The sequence below is a fragment of the Bombus fervidus genome, chromosome 9 (assembly GCF_041682495.2).
Source record: "Bombus fervidus isolate BK054 chromosome 9, iyBomFerv1, whole genome shotgun sequence".
Taxonomy (NCBI): Eukaryota; Metazoa; Arthropoda; class Insecta; order Hymenoptera; family Apidae; genus Bombus; species Bombus fervidus.
This window is the reverse complement of record NC_091525.1, coordinates 14,236,249-14,256,874: the sequence shown is the minus strand read 5'-3', so window position 1 is coordinate 14,256,874 and position 20,626 is coordinate 14,236,249. Positions and strand designations below refer to the sequence as shown.

Here is a 20,626-nt window from a genome sequence, read left to right as displayed (position 1 = left end):
AAGCCGGATCCATTTTTGTACCAACGGAATACGTTGGTTTTCGTTCTTCTGTAATTTTAGACTATATCACAGTGACAAGAAAATGTTTGGTTGTATGATGATAAAAATAGTGTCCCTAGCATTCTCTTACGTAATTGAAGCACGAATCTACGTGAAATCGTTAATTTTGTAGATTTTAATTTTATAGATTGCAAGTTATCGAGCTGTTATTGACTGTTAGCGTTATTAATCATTTTAGTACGTGTCGTTTCGTTTCTGTTAAGAATAAATCGTATCGTATTTACGTCTGTAAGGGGCGAAATCGAGCTAGACGAGGTTGATTTGATTTCTTTAAACTTATTTCGTAATTATAGAAAAGAAACGACGATATTAATTCATTGATAGAAAATCTCAAGACGAAATAATTTTGGAATGAAAATATAATTAACGGGTAGTTTCGGCGTATTACCATAGTTAGCTGTAATTAAAGGTTAATTACAAGGAAGAAATTTCCTAAGTAGGAAATTTCCTCGTGAGACGCGTAGCTGGAAGCGGAAAGTTTCGGAGTGTGTCGAATTTTCGTCAGTCTCCACCCCGTAAAACGGATGGTAGTTCATATCGGAAGTATGTCAAGAATTTAGCCATGGGCTGTTTTCACTAATAGCTCGCGATAATTGCTCAGCCGCGTTTGCCACGGTTACGCCACGAAATGAACCGTGTCAAAAGCGGCCTGTTATTCGAATTATGCCATTTTTTGCTCGAGTCCTCGCATCAGCGGCAGTCAGGTCACGATCAAGTGGAGAACAGCGAGAAACAGCCGCGATAGACATGTTCAGAGATGTTTCTGTGTTAACGTTTCTCGTTTCTTCGTCGTGCATGAAAATTTCTGAATTTGGTTTTACAATTTATTAAGATTCGTATTGTTCGTATCCATCTCTTAGCCCGATTAAATTCAACCTATTCGAGATGAATTTTTCCTTAGGAATCGTATAAAGAAAATTTTTAATATATTACTTATTCTTATTACTTATTCTTTGTTGTTATTCTGATTCTTTGTGCTCTATTATACCATCTATCTACAATATTTATTACAACATCGATAAAAAAGTATCCAAAATTTCCTGACGTTAGGAAATACTGCTCTAGACGTTCTACCTTTCACGGTATCGTATACGCGATGGAATCGAAACTCCGATATCTGTCATTAAGCAGCATCTTACGAAGCAACGATCGTTAAATCGTCTCGTGTACAATTTCTACCGAGATTTTTCGGTCGTGGGATATAAACGATCAGATTTAGATTATTGCGCAACTGCTAACGATACAAGACCGGTGTATCGAGTAACGAGAGCTACGTTTCGCTAGCCGCAGAGGCTTTCTAAGCCGAAGATCTTTTTCTCTTCGGATCGAATTGCCACTGGTTCGCGACCGAGACCGACGACAAACGAGCTCTATTCGCATTTATCCTTCGGAAAAGGCTCGTGCATACTTGTAGCCATTTTTCAAACCGATAACAAATCTCCGGAGTTACGTCCTATCGATGGAATTTCAAAAATCCTGCGAAAATGGTCGAAATGCCGCCACTATATCGTCACTACAAGAATTATGCTTATAAATTGATTCGGTATACTTGAGACGCTTTCTCGTTTAACTATAATTAAAAGAATTATAAGTATGAATTTTCAATTATGTATTTTAGATAATTAATTCTATCCTAGCCCGAATACTAGCCCGAATTAATAGAAATTGTGGAAAAAGTTGGAAAGAAACTTTTCTTAACTGTAACAGCAGTTGAAATGGGATACGATACGATCGTTGGATGAACGGAATTCTAATCGTAGTTACATTTTGTTTTAAATATTCCGTAATTTTGTTTCGAAATTCAAAGATCTAGCAACAGGACAAAGTAGCGTTTTCCAAGGATATACATATTTATAAGAGGGGGAGGGTGAATATCTGAATATTAAGAATAAGAACGATACTGGCTATCGATCGAATACTATTTGAAACACGCTGCTTCTAATTTTTTAAATTGCTCGCGTATTTGCTTGAAAAAGAGAGAGACGACATCCGCCGAGTGACGAACGATTCGTGACAGGAGGGCAGTCCATATAATACATATAAATATGTAAAAGCAGCAAATACGTACGAAGATATATGCATATTTTTGTTCTTTATGTTTTATTATACCTATCGGATATATTAACAATCGAGACGTACCGAGACTTTTATTAGCGACCACGCAGATTTTGTCGAGAATTCCTAAGAAAAGCTTCGGAAGGTTAACCGAAACACGAAGAACGCCTCCGTGACAGGGTCTTCATTGACCGGAGGAAATCTGGTAGTTTCATCGCTAACAGCTTGCATAGTTATCGGATGATCCGGCCGTCGGATCACGGATTCACGAAGCGTGGAACGAAAAGAAATAGGAGGGAGGCTAGAAAAACCGATCTGCCATATGCAGCGCTGCTTCGCTGCGTAACAGCGTCGAGAGATCGCGACGCTTGTCTTACAACTGGAGCGAATATATTACATCGTGCGATCATGGGCATGTATCAGTAGCCTGTGGTACGGTAAACGAAATACACGTGCGGTGATTTTACCGCGAACATAGTTATTCCCGCAGAAAGATTCAGTTGCAAAGATCTGTGTTCATTTTCTTGGTTGTGATAGAAAAGAATGCCATATTATATAAATAGCTATATTTCCTTCTTAAATTCACTTTGGCATTTAAATAAGTAAACCTGAATGAAACTTATTTAAATTAATCTAAACGATTCTAACGATCCTAAACGATCCTAGATAATTCTAAATCCACCTAGATTAACCTAAATTAATCTCAATTCGTATAAAAAATATTTATAAAAAATACTTTGAAAAAGAATGAATTAAATTTGTCGTTTCGTTGTAATAGTACGAATAAAAGTTTAACGTGATTTGAGTATGGTTAAAGAGAGAAATTGATAGTAAAAGTTGACGAATGAGATCGAGAATGAATTGGAAGGTTTCAGTGGTTGGATTCTTGATAACGTTGGCGTTGGTGGACGTCTGTGTAGGGAACAACGGTACCTGGGATAAAGTTCGCGAGAAGAAGGCGCGGATAGTGAAGAAACTGAAGAAGGATATCCGGAAGTTGAAAAAGCAAGAGGGAGCGGTTAAGTTGGTGGGTGGAGAGAACGGTGGACACGAAGGTAACGAGTGTTTCGAATTCCAAAGTTTCGTCTGGCATTCCCTTGTTCGCGAGTAAATTAGAGATAAAGCGGTACTCTTTCGAGGATAATAGAAAACTTTCGAATTAACCGCGGTTTTCCGTTTGAAAAAGAGAGGTGGAAATTAAGAGATATAAATTTAAGAATGTCGATATTTGAACGTATTAAGATGTAATTCGTAGTACGTACGATAAAGATTTAGACTCGAATTTTTAGTAATTCGATGTAAATATAACAGCGATTGAAATAATCCGCAGAAATCTCGAAGAACTACGATCGTGAACTGGAAGATGAACTTTGTAGTTACATTCGATTCGGTTCCAAATACGAGTACGTGTATATCGACGAAAAGATTAACCGTTTTCCACGGAAAATAGAGAGAGAACGTTCGACATGGGAGCAAAATCGACGTAACGGAGAAGAAGGAATATAGTAGGTTGGAGCGTAATATCCAATGGAGGGTAATAAAAATTGACACGCCAATGTCTGGGACGGATTCTATCCTGTTTTATGGTCCAATTTGACGATGGCTATCCTATCTTGTAGCTCGCGATTCTGTGCCTATGCGACGTTTACCACGCTGACACATAGTCGTTGACATAAATCATCCTCGAGTTGACCCCTTTTTAATCGCCATTGCGTAACTTACGCGAGAAAAGGCTGATAAAACCGCGACGTTTCACGTAAGATTTTTATATCAAACGTTCGTGTCAGTCTGTCTCCTTCTGATTAGCGAGCTGCTATTTTAATCCAGAAATGTCGATGATGAATACGACGGAGTGTCGAGGAATCGCAAATTTTTTTATTTCTTTGCGAATCTTGGATTCTCTGCTTGACAAGGAAAATTGTCGGATTTTCAAATTTCGACAGAGACTGTTTCTATCGTAAATCGATTGGCAAATATTATAAAAATCGAGGCTTCCAAGCGTGCGGTTCTTACTCCTGAAGTTCCTAATTCGCAAGAATCTTGCAAATTATCTTCGAAAAGTTCCTACGCTTCACTGTTCTCGCACGATTTAATTAACATTATCGATGACATTTTTCCAAATTACAAGTTACAAGTTATCGATATCGAGGAACACCCTTTTACACGAACAGTAACAAGTTTGTCGATAAAACGAACGAAAGTTTAAGTTACTTGAACGTCTTATTTAACAACAAATTAGAAAACTATCGTATAAGAGAGTAACCTAGGCTTTGTAATTTGTTAATTTACCAATGTCATTAATTGGTAAATCAGCGTACAAGGGAGCGTGTGCGTTACGAGGGAAACTTACATTTTCGGTAATGAAATGTCGCGAACAAATTGTAGAAATTGAAAAATTACGGTAACGAAGTAGAAAACCTGCAACGTATGGATGATTGCGTGAAAGCCGTAAGTATCTAAAAACAAGTTGTCACGCGCAAAAGAATCTTCCGTTTGCGCACGCTTATACCGCGCGGAATGACTTCAAAGTAAAAAACAGAACGAAGCTAACGAGCAATTGACATTCGAGAAGAGACGAACCGTTTAATCGAGCAATTATCGCGGCAACCCCATAAACTCTGTCATTAGCCAGACACGCGGTGGAACCGGAAAACCAGCAAGTACAAGCTCTGTAATTCGATTGGTTACGCAGGAAACGTGGAAATACTTCACGATGGGAAATGGGGCAGCGTATGCGACGACGAATGGGATTACTTGGAGGCCAATGTGGTTTGCAGGCAATTAGGCTTCGACGGTGCAATTAAACCGACGTCGAACGGTCACTTTGGTCAGGCCAGAAGTGAGATAATATTGTCTCTTCGTTTCAAGTCAATACTTCTTTCCCTCCTCTCTCAGAATCCACGCGAACGCGAAATTTTCAATCGTAACGTATGGAACGTCCGTCTCTTTGTATATTCGGCAAACGAAATTGAAAATTCTATTTTCACTTGCGTCTTTCGTAATATGGAATTTTCATTTCTTGCCGTGAGAGTTTTTGGTGAAAAGCGAAAGCATATTCACGGCAATCGAAGAAAACGAGAATTTCGTACGTTGCTATTTCGTAAATAGGATCTTTGTCGAAAGGATCGAGTCGATCAAGTAGGATTATTTTGGAATTGTATAAAGCATCGAAAGGACGTCGCTGTCGATCCTCGTCGGACTATCCTCGTTCGCGTTTGCGATGGAAAGAGATTGATCTTTTGCGGTCCCATGTACGTACACGTAATTAACCAACTCTCTTTTCCTCTTTTCGTCGTATTTTCGTACTTCCCTTGTACTCTTTACGTTCGATTAATCAACAAGACGCCAGGTCGATTCGCTCGTGGGTCGTGTTTTCGCATAGTTTACGTATGAAACGTTACACCGAAACGCAAAACACTCGAAATAACGTGTTAGTCGATAAGCCAATTAAGCGTTAACGCAGTGCACTCGTATAATCCATCCAGATAAGGCGTATCTCTCACCTGTTCCTTTTAGTCGAGGTCAAATCGTCCCCATCCTGCTGGTTACGCGAAAACCGTTCCACCCTGATGATCAGGGCACTACAACGGCGAACGCTTCTTCCACTCTTTCCACGCATATTTCTCGATTCAGTGAATATCTTAAAAACTATTAAAAAAGCTAAATTATCTGCTAAAAAAAGGTCGCATAATAATAAAGTTACTATCAAGCAGATTCAATAAGAGTTTTCTTTCTAAATAAAGGAAGACAATACGCGCTGTATCCCCCGATCGATTCTACCAGAAACCCCTTACACCACGCTATTCCCTCGTAGATTTCTCTTAGATGAAAGTAACGTTTCGTTTCGGGCATTCGTCGCTGGTAGACCAGAGCAAAAGGAACCAGTTTGTATCCAGAGGAACTCGTAGTTTTTCCGATAGTTCGTGCTTGGGACCGCAAAAGATCGCAGAGGATTACCGGTATAGGGCTTAAAAAACTGTATAGGACGAAAAAAAAAAAGAAAATATTCCAGGAAGATATTGGATGGACAACGTGTATTGCGACGGGAGCGAGAACGAACTGTCGAAATGCCGCTTCGACGGATGGGGTGCTTCCGACTGCGAGGGCGGCGAAGCAGCCGGTGTAATTTGCGCTCGCGAGCAGCAGGACGAGGAGGATGAAGGGACGATGAAGGGAAAGCCGAAAAGGAAGTCAGAGAAACGGAGAATCAAGGATATCCATCAGCAGGGAGTGGCGATAAGGTTGGCCGGCGGCCGTGTTCATAACGAAGGCAGAGTGGAGATCAAACTAGGAAATTCAGGTATCGTTAAATCCGCCGCGCAACGTGACCTTTACGTTAAAAGCCGTCACTGGTTTTACTCGAGTATTCTCATCTTCTTTTTGGTTTAATTTTAACGTTGAAAGATCGATAAAAGTCGACTTATTTTTCTCCCGTAATCTCCGATTGAAATGAAAAATCGGAGAAAAAACTGAAATGAAAAAACGAAAATTCGAGAAAATTCCATTTTTGTCTTCGTTACTTTATCGTTGGATCGAAAAAGGAAGATATGATAACGATGTATAACGTGCGGATAACAAAGAAAAGGCGGAAAACACAGACGACTCAAGATTGTCAGAAAAGGAAGAAGATACAAGGTAAAAGGAGACTACCGAAGCAATTTTATTTCAGATTGGGGTGTAGTCTGTGGTGATGGTTGGTCCCTGTTCGAAGCCGCGGTGGTTTGCCGGCAATTGGGCCTAGGTTACGCCTCCGACGCCATCCAGACTAACTTCTTCGGCGGCGAGAAGATACCTATGACCATCAGTGGCGTACAGTGTCACGGAGACGAGAACAATCTGATCGACTGTCTGCACGACAAGCTTCTCGATTGTCCAGGTAATAGAAACGCTGCTTTCGAACGTTCGATATTATGAAAAATATTTGATTCCGGCAATGTCAATTACTCCGTAACTGCGTCGTACGCGTTACAGGTCCGATAGAGAACGTGGCCAGCGTAGTATGTCTTCGAGAGATGCCAGATCTGGTATTCGATCACATAGAACTCATGCGAACGGCGCATCTCGAGGATAGACAACTATACTGGTTACAATGTGCTATGGAGGAGAATTGTGTTGCTTCTCAGGCTTATAAGGTACAAAAGGAATCGGAGAGTTGGCACCTAGAGACGAGGAGACTTTTAAGATTCACTGCGAGGATTTTAAACGCTGGAATCGCGGATTTTCGACCATCGGTACCGAAACATCTTTGGGAATGGCATATGTGTCATATGTGAGTAATCAGATCGATAAAATTCTAGAAAGATAAAGTAACGAAAGTTGGTGAGGTAAGGTCTTTCGATCATAATAATTGATTACAATTGGTAAAAATTAAGATCGATTATCATAATCGATAAATTATATTTAAAGTGAATTCATCGTAGTCGGTATTCGGATTTTCAATCGGAACGATGGGTTCCCATTGGCCAGTCAAAGGCATCGTAAAGAGACACAACCCGAAACATTTAGTTTTATGATAGCCCCTAACAGATGAACTGTAACGTTCACGAAACGTCGGAATAATAAACCGAAAACTATTACTATAATTCAGAAAACTATCGTTGATACGTTAAATCGGCCGTACTTAGAGGGAACGAAGAATGAGACTTGAATTTTTAGTGGCTATAAAATTTCACTAATGATATTAATACGATGAAATTGAAAACGCTACAAACACTTTTAGTCTGAAAGGAATTTTGAAGCTCCAGCTTAGAAACAAAGCGAACAAATCGAACAACGATATATGATCCGACGTACGAGATACACGATATCTTCAGAAAGTTCAAAAGCTCCGAACCATTTATTTTCGACAAATCCCATTGCTCGACCTATTTTAGTCGATTGAAAACGATTTCGACTATACGAATAATATATTAGAATTTCGATAAGAACTTACGGTTCGTTCTGGATTCATCGAGAAATATCCAAACCGTGTTTCATCGACAAAACCTCTTTTCGTCTATCGAAATCGATCTCGATTACTCGAATAATATCGTATATATATTACGAGCTCGTAATACATTACAGATCGTTTATGCGAGAGAAGTTTCGTCCGATCGAAATTGATTTCAAGCGCTCGAACGACGCATTAAAAACTAGATTATAGATCCATCGATCCATTCTGGATTAATAAATTTCTTTCGATCGACCGATATCGATAGGAGACACTCGTTTAACTTTTACCGAAGAACCTTCCATCGAACCTCTTTCGATGAACTGAAATTCCATCGAGAAATACGATAAAATCTCATACGAAAAAGTTGGAAAATGCATCTCTCTAACGCTAACAACCCGTACCACAGAAACCTGTTTCACTCTCCTAAAATCGATTCGTAAACGCTGGACGTGGCCCGAAGCTCGTTTTCACCGAACAGTCACTCGTCTTATCTGCGATCGGTGATTTCGATACGGCCGATCAAAGTGGCTCGTTGCTCGATCATTAATTCCGCGTTATTCGGTTGTTAACGACAGGCATTACCACTCGATGGAGGTGTTCGCGACGTTCGACGTGTTGGACTTGAACGGGACACGGTTGGCAGAGGGACACAAAGCGTCCTTTTGCTTGGAGGACAATCAGTGCTTGCCTGGAGTGGAGCCGAGGTAAACGCAATTAGCAGACTCGTTAACGAAAACGATCGGTTCCTAGCAGGGACACGCAGTTGCTCGACGAACGAAAAATTATTTTTCGTGTTGATGGCGACGATCGACGACGTCTAATTGGCGAGCCAATTAAGCAGCGACGCCTGTATGATTTCAGATACAAATGCGCCAATTACGGTGACCAAGGTATTTCCGTGAATTGTAGCGACATTTACAAGCACAACATCGATTGCCAGTGGGTGGATATAACGGAACTTCCAACCGGAGAGTATATTTTCAAGGTAATTCTAATTTGGAGCGTGATTTGCTTAATTTAATCCGCTTGATTAATTTAATTCGCGTAGAATTTTCATCTCTGTGTTGTTGTTTGTCGCGAAGCAGGTACGTACCGACTATTGGATACTAAAAATTGACAAATACGATCTATTTTACGGAAGTAGGTAGTCGCGTGTAAATACCATTGCTACTATCTCTATGTACAGTTCCATTTAAATCTATCTCTGCGTATATTTCCAAAACTATTCATAACGTCGGAAAATGTTTCCAGCCAAAGTTAAATGGTCTCGAGGGAGGAGGGGCATAATTTAACGTTAATGGTTATTTTTATAGGTAGAACCGTAGAAGAAATACGAAGGTTTACTTCAACTTTATCGTTTTTAACGAGAATATTGAACGAACGTTTTACAAAATAAATGTTCAAATATTTCCTATAATCTAACGGGGTCTCGACGTAAATAGCTTTCGGCTTGATGATCTTTTACAGGGAATGCCAAGACGATTCGAATCGATCAATGTACTAAAAACATACATGATTCTATCGAAAAGAAATAACGTTCCACGTCCCAAAAAAGAAAAAAAAAAAAAAAAAATACAACGAAGAATCCACGACTTACGATCCTTGAAACAATATTACGAAAATAAGGATCGAAATATCGATTACGTAACGTAAAGGTCCACGAGTGACTGTCGAAGTAACCAGCCTAACGTCAAACGTATAACGCTCTGTCTGTCATTTTCTTGCGCGAATCAAATAGCCCGTAGAGAGAATCTGGTCCATAAAAGCCGGTGGAGAAGCCGGACAATCGCGATACCGTAGGAGAGAGAACGTAATCGAACCGATATTTACGTTTTCAGGTGGCGGTGAATCCGGAGTTCAAAGTGGGCGAGATGTCGTTCGACAATAACGCGGCAATTTGTCGTTTACTCTATACGGAATCGTTCGCCACTGTGCATAGTTGCGTCATGGGTCGGCCTTCGTCTACGAACCTTTAGAATCACGATTCCAGCATCTGTGCAAAGGACTTACGAGAATCGCGATTCCACGATACGTGCAGAGAAGATTACGATAATCGCTAGATCGCTCGTTTTTATGTGTTCGTAGGAAATTCAAAGGTGTAAAACCACAGGAAATTATACAAAATATCTAAACTATAGCGCTTCTTACGATAATTAATGGCTGAAACTTTGAATCTTCGCTTGGACTTCATTTCCGTAGATCTTATTCGTTAAATTCTGAATTTGCATAAATATTCGAATTCAATGGAAGAGAAGAAACATGGTTGAAATTGAAGCTACCACGGCAGTTGTGTTAATTGCGATGCTATTAAATAATAAAGAGAGTCTCTTGCTGGTAATAGTCTTTAATCGAATCGATCGCCTGTTTATCTTTATTACGAATGGTTTCGCAGGTAAACGGGATTTGGCAGACGGCCCGAGCAAAGTCCCGTATTGTAGTTCCACGACGACGACTGTTTCATCTTCTTTCGGCAGAAGGGATTTCTATAGAGAGAAAAGTACTTGGGACTTCGAAATAGGCTTACGCGAAAATATGACACACTCGAGGGGTAAACTAGTTAATAAGGGAATGGAAATTATTTGATACGAAAGTCATTTTTGGAACAATTGTTTTTCACGAGAACGTCGAAGCTTAGTAGATCAACGTCGAGATTATTGTCTTATTATTTAAACGTGACATATATTTAAATATGCACACTGTATACCGATCTACTGGTAGTAAAAATCTTTTCTGTTCTCGGAGAAATAATTCGTCAAAAATATATAATGAATATATAAATACAAATATCATGTTAGATTTTATTAAAATTGAAAATATTGACGATGCCGTTCGACAGAATAAAGTCTGTATTATTGCCAGGGGGATTTGATTTGAAGAAAGAAACGGGCAACAGATTAGTTACAAAGTGCTTCGAAAGAAACGGGAAGTCGGATATTTTTAAAGTAGGTCGTAGTTCTTTTTTCAGGTGAAGAACCTTGTACCCTGTCACCTTCGATTACGATTGCTCGTAATCGGATAATTAACAACGGATTAGACCACGTCGTTTCACCTACTTTTTCTCGCACGGAACAGGGACCTTGGTTGTCGATTAAGGCACTTGTTTGTTCACGAATTTTAAATAGACGCGTTGTTCCATTTCTTCGTGCCAAATAGAATTCCTTCTAAAGTTCTGACGGAAATCTAGATCAATTCCGACATTACGTTAATAGGTATTACGGATATTTACGATATATCGGTGTTGCTAAAAAGTCAAACATAGGAGATATGAAAAAATAGGACGTAAAAAGAATATTAAAGATAACGAATTTTGCGTTTCTTTTCTCCCGAATCTCGTCTCTCGTAATTGTAAGATCGAATCCACGTTTAACGCAAAGAATCCTATTCCCTGTCCAAAACATGAGAATAAAAGTTCGTACTCTTCGGAATACTGAAATTCCATTTTTCAAAAACACTGTATTCCTTGCAAATCCCATTTTCTTCTTAATCGAATCCTCCAGGCAAAACGATCGCTGTTCTTCGCGCCAAAGCTAAAGCAACAATTCGTACCCTAAAGAGCAGCTTAATACAATATTAATCATCGACAGCAGATTACAATCGGATACACCAAGCGGTCACGCGATAAGAACAACCTGTACCTCGAGATCAAGAAAGTATGACTCAAGAACGCGTAATCGTCAACGAGGACGTCGACACGGATTCCCGGAACTGGGTTACCTTTTCGTCCGACTAAAGAATCATTCGCTGTCGTTTTCGATCATCTACGAAAAGGAACACCTCCCCTTGTCTCTGTTTCTCTCTCTCTCTGGTCGAGAAACAAGAGACCCCGGACTGTCAATTAAACCATACGTGCGCCGCTTAAATGGCTGCAGGCCTCAACGCGACTGAACGTGTAATACGTTTAGAAGGGGGAGGACCCGAAGTATGGCTTCCGTGGTGGTCACTGTCGTGTGCAGTGCGCGTCAGCTGCTCCCCAAAGCGCACCGGTCACGAAACTCCCATAGCCACCGAAAATAAGCGGCTCAGTCAGCCTTTTCGACTTTGCTTAAAAACTTTCTACGGATATGCGGTTGCCTTTCGTAGCGGATACGTGAATTTAACAGTGGTGGAGATAGTTTGATACGAGATGAGTCGAGAGTAAGTTGCTTGGGCAGATTCGATAGGTTGATTTTTGACAAGTGAAAGAGGAGGGTTCCACCAAGCGCAAGAACGATCGATGGGAAGATTTTAAAGAATTAAAAATGAGCTTGATGTCAAGAAGATTGGAAAACTGAATGTGCTTCGGCTAAGCCTGTGCTTATTTTTTTAGATTTGTTTATTATGATCCGTATACTGGAAAAAAGAAGCACCGAGAGTACTGTGAGTAAATTCAAGACAACGAACGGGTAATCCGATGAAAGTCCAGTGAATCTTTCTGATTGTAAGTAGTAAGTAAACAGTCTTACGAGAAATTTGCGATCCTAACAAAGATTTTGTTAAATTTAGAACGATGGCGTAACCTTACAAGTAACGATAAGCCGAAAGTAGATGATAGATCGCTATCGGACCTATCGCGAGAAAAAGCATCGTTTTTACTTTGCATATTAATAAAATCTCAAGTTTGAACTCCAAGGGACAAGGAAGAAACGAAAAGCGCTATAATTACAAAGGAAATAATTACAGGAGTAAACATAAATTTTCAAGATCAAAGATAAGAGATCCATATAGAAGTTTTCGTGGATCTGATAAATGTCATCCTTATGACAGAAGCCGATAGAACTTCCAATGTGTATATGAATTTCGAGAAAACCAAAAAAGAAGCGAGGGAGACTATAATTAAATTAAATTCCAAAGATCAAAGAGAAAAGAAGAACATCCATAATTTATTCCGATAAGAACTTTAATCGACGTTAAATTCTTCGATCTTTAGGAACCAACAAATCTCCGAGTTTCAACTTCAAGCTATAAGAATTGAAAAACCAGGAAGAAACACCCAAAAAATATTCTATCGACAATGTTTTATCACCCGGGGCATCTACAGCAAAAAGCGATTCACCTTCTGGACTCGTTGAAATAGAAAAAGAAACGTTGAATGGTTCGCGAAATAGGAAAAAATATCAATTTATATCAGAGGAGGTGTACGAAGCCGAGTTATTCCGAAATGCTGATGACGATAATCGTAAAGAGACGTGTTCCACGGCGATTGTTATCCTCGGAGTGGCGCTTATCACGCGATTTGATGGATCCGATCATGGAAAGGCCTCATCGCGATAAGTAACACGTGCTGCGTGTCCCGTCGCCATTTTCATCGGGGATCCCCCCGTTGGATACATTTCGAAGACTCCTCTGGGAATACAAGCGAAATCATGAGTGGAACATCTCGATAATCGGAAAAAAGAAGAGAAAGAAAAGAAAAAGGGCAGAAGAGAAGAAAAGACTACAAAGCGATCGAACGATTCTAGTCATCGATGGTATTTTTTGTTTGTAGAAGCGACTGAGAGGAACTCGACTTCTCTTTCGGTTCCGAAATCCGACTCCTTCGACCAAATTTTTGAACTTTTAAAAACGTTCTTTCGAAGAGAAAAGCGTAATTACGTGACTCGGTTTATCGTCGCTAAAATCGGGAGAAAAGAATTCGACCGACCCTTCGAGCGACGAGTAGACTACGATAACGGAATACCGTTCCTTTTACAAAATTTTCCGAATATTCCCTTTCGCAGGAATATCGATTCTATTAACGACTTTACGAATGTTCTGAAAAGTTCTCTCGAAGAAAGAAGCGTAATTCGATAATTTAATTTATCATGGTAGAATCGAGCGAAGAGAACGGAACATCCCTTCTGAATGAACTATCGATTAAACAGGTTACGATGACGGAAACCTGTTCCCTTTGGAATCTTTATGTCACGATATTCTTTTAGAAAGGGAAGAGCGATCGAACGACTTCACCTAGTTTGGTATTTTTAAGAAGAAAGATGTTGTCCAACGTTCTGATAATTTTGTTGAGTGTCGCGCAGACGATTTTAGGGATGGAGGATCAAAATATATGTCCGAAGAATAGAAGTTTGTTCGAGATTCCTGGCGACGCAGTATTGTCTGGTAAGCGAAGTTTGTACCGTGCGCTTTGTATTTGTGTTACAGTTGTGTCGTGTCGTGTTTGAGTTCGTTGATGAAAACTGGTCTCTCCTGGTTTGTTCAGTGTTCTTGAATATTAATCACGGACCATACTGTAACGCTACGAGCAGCACCGGTCTCCAGGAAGTCTTCACCGCTTCGTACGTAGTGCATCTTTTGAATAAATACGAATCTATTCCTGGACTTTCGTTAGGTAAGTAAAATATTGGTAATTTATTCGATTTGTAGATTAAAATTTTACTCGCTTTGTTCTAGATCGGTTTTAAATAAAAATTTGTCGATTCGATTTTACAAAAGTCCTCTTTATCGTATTCTAGGTCTAAAAATCTTCGACACCTGCAACGACGAAACGACAGTGTATAAACAAGCGCTGCAAACAACCGTGGATACAGAGTGCACGAACCATTACGAAATGGGAATACTATTACCATCGGAATACGCGACGACGTTAGAACCACTTCGTAATTACAGCGTGTTGCCTATCAGCACGTACAACGAGCAGAATTTGACAAGGCCCTTGATCAGTCTAATGGTCCATTACCTTAGCACTAGATTCGAAACGATCGACGCGCTTCTCGCTAATCACGATTTCGCGTTAAATTTATTTCTCGATACAACGAAGGAGGCTGGAATTTGCGTGGAAAGTTATGGAGACACTTTGGAATTGGAGGAAAGCGAAAGAGAAGCTGTGATCGCTGTGATCGGGCAGAGAAACGATATTCGACAATGGATCGAAAGAGGAGAAAAGATGCAAGGATCCAGAAAAACGTGGATCGCGTTGCCGCTCGATGGATCGAACGTCGACGGTGAGAATGTTATTTATCATCTATGAAAAGTATTCTAATTTATCATTTTTCGTTTTGTAATTTGTGGGACACTTTGTTCGAAGAATCCAAGAGAAACAGATCAAGAAATAGAACCATCCTCGTTATCGTATTGTAATTTACCCATATTATTCCGCGAATCTCTGGCTCGCTTCCCCAAATTTCTGATAACACAGAATTTGAAATAATACAATTTACCAAATACGCTTTTCAGACCTAATCCCTTCAGGTTCGTACGTCTTACGAACTTCGCCCTTTAACCCGGACTTACTGCAGGAAATCTCCTCGCCGGATTTATTTGTCGAAGCAGCGAGCAATCCTGTAATTCATTCGCCACATTTGCTTGGTATCGGCAAAGCTATTGCCGAGCTGGCTCAATTGCTGCAAGATCTTCAGAAACGAAATTGTCCTCGAGGGATAGAGTCGTGCACGATGCCACGTTTCAATCCGAATTCGAAACAGGAAATGCGAAACGTGGATGTGTACAACGCACTCCGCATAGTGCCGAAATCGCACTCGATCAAGTATATCGTGGCAATGAAGAGCCAGCAAGAGATGGTCGATATGGCTGCGTATAGAATAGAGCCAGCGAATTCGAAATTCAGAATCGCGCCAGAGTCGAGAGTGCCGAAGATGCCGAAGCTTTGTTTGAAGAAGTACGCGAAGAATTGCGCGAGTTGCGCGAATTTCAAGATGAAATTTGGCTCCCGTGGTGTGGCCAAAGGTTTGTTGATCAAGATTTTCAATACCGTTAGTACGTTCACTCTTAGGCTGATTATCAAACACGAAATCTTTTTAAACGATTAAAAAGAGAAAGAATTTCATCGAACAAAAGACGTTCGAAAATGTGATCGAGTTGGATATAACATTGTCAGATAAAGAGTGTGCGAATACGATGTAATATTTTGCAACAATTAAACTTAATGTATATTTCGATGTATCGCGGCTACCAGAGCGAAACATATAAAAAATAGTTTAAAAACTATCGATTCTAAAGATTTTTAATCGAAGATTTACAGAAGCGCAATCATGGAAACGTGTCCTTGCAAAAATTTCGAATTAAATCACTCCGATTCATCAACGTTCCCGATTCTCCACCAACACCCTTAACGTATAAAACTTCTAATAAAACTTCGCTAGCACTGGAACACAATGGTGCAGCTAACGTTACTGGTTTGTTGCAGATACACTCGACAGGGGTTTATTAAAGACAGGCAACTGGATACCAATTTTCCTGACGGTGGTTGTGTGCGGTACGTTCGCCTGCGGCGTGATTGCCGTCTTCATTATCTACCGCTTCATCGTCGAGGACGTTCTCGATGGCAATCCAGCATTAACGATCGTTCTAATACTGGCTAACGTGTTCACGTTGCAAACGGTGCTTCTGTTCTGCATCAACGACGATTATTTAGGCGCTGAGCACCTTAACTCTAGGAAAATCCTCGTAACCAGCCTCGCATTTGGATTGGATTTCTCCGTTATGCTAACCAGAGCATTTTTCTTACTTTTTTCCAAGGGTGGTGTATTTACCGCTCATATCAACGGATATCTTCAAGGACTGATGGTGTTCTTTATGTTTTGCGTGCAACTCGCGATATCCATTATGTTCTTCGCTTTTAGCACCGACGATCCGGCCGTCGTTATGAGAAGTTTGTTCTTCGTCGCACTTTTAGGTAAATTGCCATCGTTTCACCTTTTTTTTTTCTTTTAGTTTTTATCTTTTATCTCTTTTGCTAGTTAGTAACCGTTATCTTTTAGTTTTAGAAAAGAAGATATTGCTTTCTGAAAGGGAGTATGTTTATATCTTGTTTCCAGCGATGGAAACGCTTCGCTTCGCGTTCTCGATGAAACCCAATACCAACACTACCTATCTATGTATGCGTATCTATACCTATCCTTCCAGAAACGTGCAATTTCCACAAAGTGTCCCTAGAGTGTCTCCTGTAACGCTCCAGGAGTAATTACATAAAATCCAACTAATAAAAACCGATTCCAGGCTACGATATATTTTTGCTGATCATCCTGTTCATGGTGTGCTTCTTCATTTTCCAACTGCCGCGTAATTATCGCGAAGGAAAGTGTTTCTTCGGCACTTCTATCGGGCTTTTGATCGTCTGGGCCATCTGGCTCACCTGTTTCATCCTCGTCGAACCAGAATGTCGTGACACTGTCGTGTCATTTGGAATTATTTCAACGGCGTACCTGATCATTATCGGTGTTCTGATACCAAGGACCTATTACATGGTCACGCATTTGGCCAGAGGGAAGAAATTCGGACAGAGATTCGGATCGACCGATCTAGCACCCGATCCCAGGATCAATACGATCGTCAAGCAGGTCAGGACAATGAAACATGATGTTATTACGTATGATGGATTGCTTGTCGGTATTACGTTCGACACTCGTGTAGTTTGAATATCACTTTTATTTTCTATTAGACTTTGCGTATTTTTTACGTCTTTAAGGCATTAGAAAGTTAAAATTTGTATCGAACGTTTCGAAAAAATTATTTTCTTTGTAAATTTTTAGTTTTAATTTTTTTTAATAACCTAAACCTTAATTAAAATAAACCTCGATCAAGATCATTTAACACGCGTTTCTAAAAGTAAACGTTATTCTTTGTAAATCTGTTGTTCTATTTTCTCTGATAATTTCTATCGTTTCCTGCTATTAAAGAGTTAAAAATTTGGAAATGTTGAATATCTCTAAAAATAGGCGTTTTTTTACCTTTTTTTACATACTGTATCGAATAAAGAATTCGTTGTTTGCAATTCCTCTTACAATAAAATCTTTTTACACGGCAAAAAATCCACATGAAAAAACATTTTATTCACGCAGAGTCGACCATTTTACGATTACGTGCACTCTGGCGGAGGAAGTATGACGAATTTGCAGGTGACATCCGCGTATCCAAACTATTATGGAAATTCAAGTCCAAATCAGAAGTATCTAGGCCAGATTAGAAGTCCCGATACTCAAAGAATTCCCGGATACAACAATTATGGCTACCATTCGGAGATGCGAGAAGTGAATAATTCTTACACAGTACCCCAAGTCTGCATCGAGGATGCGGACGTGAGATTTTTTATATTTTCTGTAGATATTTTTCGTTGCATTTTTCGTCTGGACTAGCGAATCTCTCGATGCAAAAATTTTTCTTTCGCTTATAACGCGATATTATGTATCTTGTGTGAGATACACGTTTTGCTATGCAATATCGTATCATAGACAAAGTTTGCAAAGATTTACGACTAAGATGATGATGCAAACACCAGAGTGAAACGCTATTTAGATTATCGAAAATGATAGAGTATAGAGCATAGAGATACAGATGTAGTATTTATAATAAGCGTATACGAAAAAAGAAATAGAGTTTCCGAAGAATCGAAAACTAACCAACTACGTATCCTCGTACTAAGACCTAGAAATTGTCCGAAAGAAGCTTCTGAATTTCGTTCCTAGAAATAGATTCAATAAATTTAGATTTAGTTTCGCTCGTACGATATTTCTATTACTTATAGTAGAATAATTATTTGAAATAAGGATGTAATACTTTTTCGATGTAGGATAATACAGTAACTTATTTATATAGTTAGAGCGGAATTATCGAATCAAAACATTTCTAGTAGTCTTCTTGTACGAGATGCTTTTCGATAGAATCGTAAACAAAATAATTCGTTAAGAATTAAGGAAATTACATTTGCAGTCAAGAATGAGCCCCGTGGATCGGAGCAACGCGAATACGACGTACGCGCGGCCAAAATGTCAGCGGAAGCGGAAGCCCAAGGACGACAAAGACTGCATCGAGACCGACGTGTACGTCGAGGGTAGCGTTTCCACCAGCCGTAAATCTCACGATGAGATCTATCCTGCGCGATCCAGCAGCCCCAGGTTAACTCAAACCGAAGCAACCATTTGTGAAGAAAACGAACACGACGAAATAACCAGAATCACACGATTTTAATACAATAATCGTATTATAAATAATTTAATCCTCGACCGAGCTTTAATTTCGTTTAGCGTCGTTCGTTTTACGATAAAAAGCGGTAAAGATAGTCCTTCCAACTATCTTAGAATTCCAATTAAAGATTAAATATCGTACAGACGATCGTATTTCCAGCGAATTAAATTATTTCCATTCGATTGGTCGATTTTTGTGGTTGCAGACTTCTTGAACGAGAAGATAAATTTTTTGATCAACGAGTGCATTTTATCGTCGTACGGAAATATAAAAATTTATAAAATAACTTTGCGTTGATCTATATGAACAATATATGTATAGAGATGCGCATCATCGTGTGTCTGTAGCTTAGAATTTATAATAAATTCTGTGGTTAATTACTTTATTATAATCTAGTCCCGGGTTACGTACCTTAATTATTATTACTTATTATTGTCACTGTTTGTAGTAAATTAGCAAAGAATACTTTGTATAGTTTTCAATCGCTATATGTATTAACTTTACGTTGTACGTCTGAATCGCTGGTCAATCGTCGAGAAATAAAACGAAGAGTAAGAAAGTTGTAACGATGACGCTCTGCGACTATAGCACGAATACATAACAGTGTTTCGTTTATGACAACAACGGATACCGTGATTCGAACCTACATCAATTATGCGTCCACTCCTACGATATTAATCATTAATTATTAATCATTATTCGTTTCAAAGAATATTTTACGCAGATCCCCGTTCTTTAAAGATAATTTACGTTGTTTTTATACTCGCTTCCCTTTCTTTTTCCTTTTCGAATAACAGTTTAATCGATATAATTTACTAAACATTGTTGGCAAGCGTTCGATTGACTTTCACAGTGAAGCGAAAGCCGCTCCGTCTGCCATTATCGTTATAATTAAAGTAGAAAACGAGATGAGAACGAACGGAGCCTCTTTTGCACGTAGAAAGGGGTTGCGCGTGCAAGTGAAGCAATTTCGCGTGTTCCCTGCCGAAATTGCGTTATGGTCGAACGTAATTCCGCAATCGGGGCACAGGTGTACGTGCCGAAGGAATATCGATGACAGTGCCGTAACCGGAAACCAGTGGCACGTCACGGACGTCCGCTGTAACTCACGGCAAGTGTACGGACTACTCGAAACGAGTGGAAAATTTCTAACGTATAAAACTGTTTCTCTGGTTATTTAATTTTCCTTTAAATTGGACAAAATTCTCAAAGTTGATCAAATACGAATCCACTGTCTTTAGAAATGACTCGTCCACCCTCTGGTCAATCTTTAGATCCAAGGCCTGGCAAACTCTTAGATCAAATGCCTAAGCTGCAAAGTTAATGGTACGAATTTACGACCGTTTGATATAAAAACGGAACCGAACCAAACCGAATCGAACCGAACCGAACTGAAGAAAACCTCGCAAGCAACAAAAAGAAGTCGACTAAATTCTCAAGCTAAACGAAATCTCGTAAAAGCGTTCGATCTTCTTGACGGTTTAGTTCCACGCCATGTGACGATCGGGCGAAAAATAATGAAAAGCAGGGTGGCTGGCGGTGTTCGATAAGGCGGCCGTAACAACTATAAATCGAAAAGTGCATCGGTTCGTGAAAGTCGTGTATAGGGGCCCGCGACACTCGAGTTCCAACTCGCGTATTCTGAAAAAGCTTCTGCGCAAGGACACAGCCAGGATACCTATA

At 39.7% G+C, this 20,626-nt stretch overlaps 2 protein-coding genes across 7 annotated transcripts; both read left to right on the top strand.

Moving 5' to 3' along the window:
- The first annotated feature begins 2,475 nt into the window (after nt 1-2,475).
- On the top strand, nt 2,476-10,387 carry LOC139990431 (lysyl oxidase homolog 3A). 3 transcript variants are annotated; one of them, XM_072009651.1, is made up of 8 exons: nt 2,483-3,170; nt 4,808-4,954; nt 6,128-6,415; nt 6,785-6,991; nt 7,087-7,384; nt 8,623-8,751; nt 8,909-9,032; nt 9,886-10,387. In XM_072009651.1, exons 1-8 carry the CDS (start codon nt 2,960-2,962, stop codon nt 10,021-10,023), a joined length of 1,542 nt encoding a protein of 513 aa, XP_071865752.1. In that variant the 5' UTR covers nt 2,483-2,959; the 3' UTR covers nt 10,024-10,387. The 3 variants fall into 3 exon arrangements, with proteins under 3 accessions (XP_071865753.1, XP_071865754.1, XP_071865752.1); XM_072009652.1 differs by lacking the exon at nt 8,623-8,751 and having other exon boundaries at nt 2,476-3,170; XM_072009653.1 differs by lacking the exon at nt 4,808-4,954 and having other exon boundaries at nt 2,480-3,170.
- Nucleotides 10,388-11,846: 1,459 nt separating this feature from the next.
- Boss (G protein coupled receptor bride of sevenless) lies at nt 11,847-19,218 on the top strand. 4 transcript variants are annotated; one of them, XM_072009646.1, is made up of 9 exons: nt 11,848-12,464; nt 12,530-14,122; nt 14,223-14,351; nt 14,476-14,964; nt 15,197-15,706; nt 16,167-16,655; nt 16,979-17,319; nt 17,821-18,057; nt 18,689-19,218. In XM_072009646.1, the coding sequence occupies exons 2-9, from the start codon at nt 13,999-14,001 to the stop codon at nt 18,944-18,946; spliced, it is 2,577 nt and encodes an 858-aa protein (XP_071865747.1). In that variant the 5' UTR covers nt 11,848-12,464; nt 12,530-13,998; the 3' UTR covers nt 18,947-19,218. The 4 variants fall into 4 exon arrangements, with proteins under 4 accessions (XP_071865749.1, XP_071865750.1, XP_071865747.1 ...); XM_072009648.1 differs by having other exon boundaries at nt 11,847-14,122; nt 17,821-18,009; XM_072009649.1 differs by having other exon boundaries at nt 11,847-14,122; nt 18,694-19,218.
- The last annotated feature ends 1,408 nt before the right edge of the window (nt 19,219-20,626 follow it).

Bases quoted from the DNA above. Each gene is read 5' to 3' on its own strand.
- Boss (XM_072009646.1), top strand. From the start codon at position 13,999: ATGTTGTCCAACGTTCTGATAATTTTGTTGAGTGTCGCGCAGACGATT. The intron at 16,656-16,978 runs GTAAATTGCCAT...AACCGATTCCAG, and splicing joins GTTCTTCGTCGCACTTTTAG to GCTACGATATATTTTTGCTG. The intron at 18,058-18,688 runs GTGAGATTTTTT...TTACATTTGCAG, and splicing joins TCTGCATCGAGGATGCGGAC to TCAAGAATGAGCCCCGTGGA.
- LOC139990431 (XM_072009651.1), top strand. From the start codon at position 2,960: ATGAGATCGAGAATGAATTGGAAGGTTTCAGTGGTTGGATTCTTGATA. The intron at 6,416-6,784 runs GTATCGTTAAAT...ATTTTATTTCAG, and splicing joins GATCAAACTAGGAAATTCAG to ATTGGGGTGTAGTCTGTGGT. The intron at 7,385-8,622 runs GTGAGTAATCAG...TGTTAACGACAG, and splicing joins GAATGGCATATGTGTCATAT to GCATTACCACTCGATGGAGG.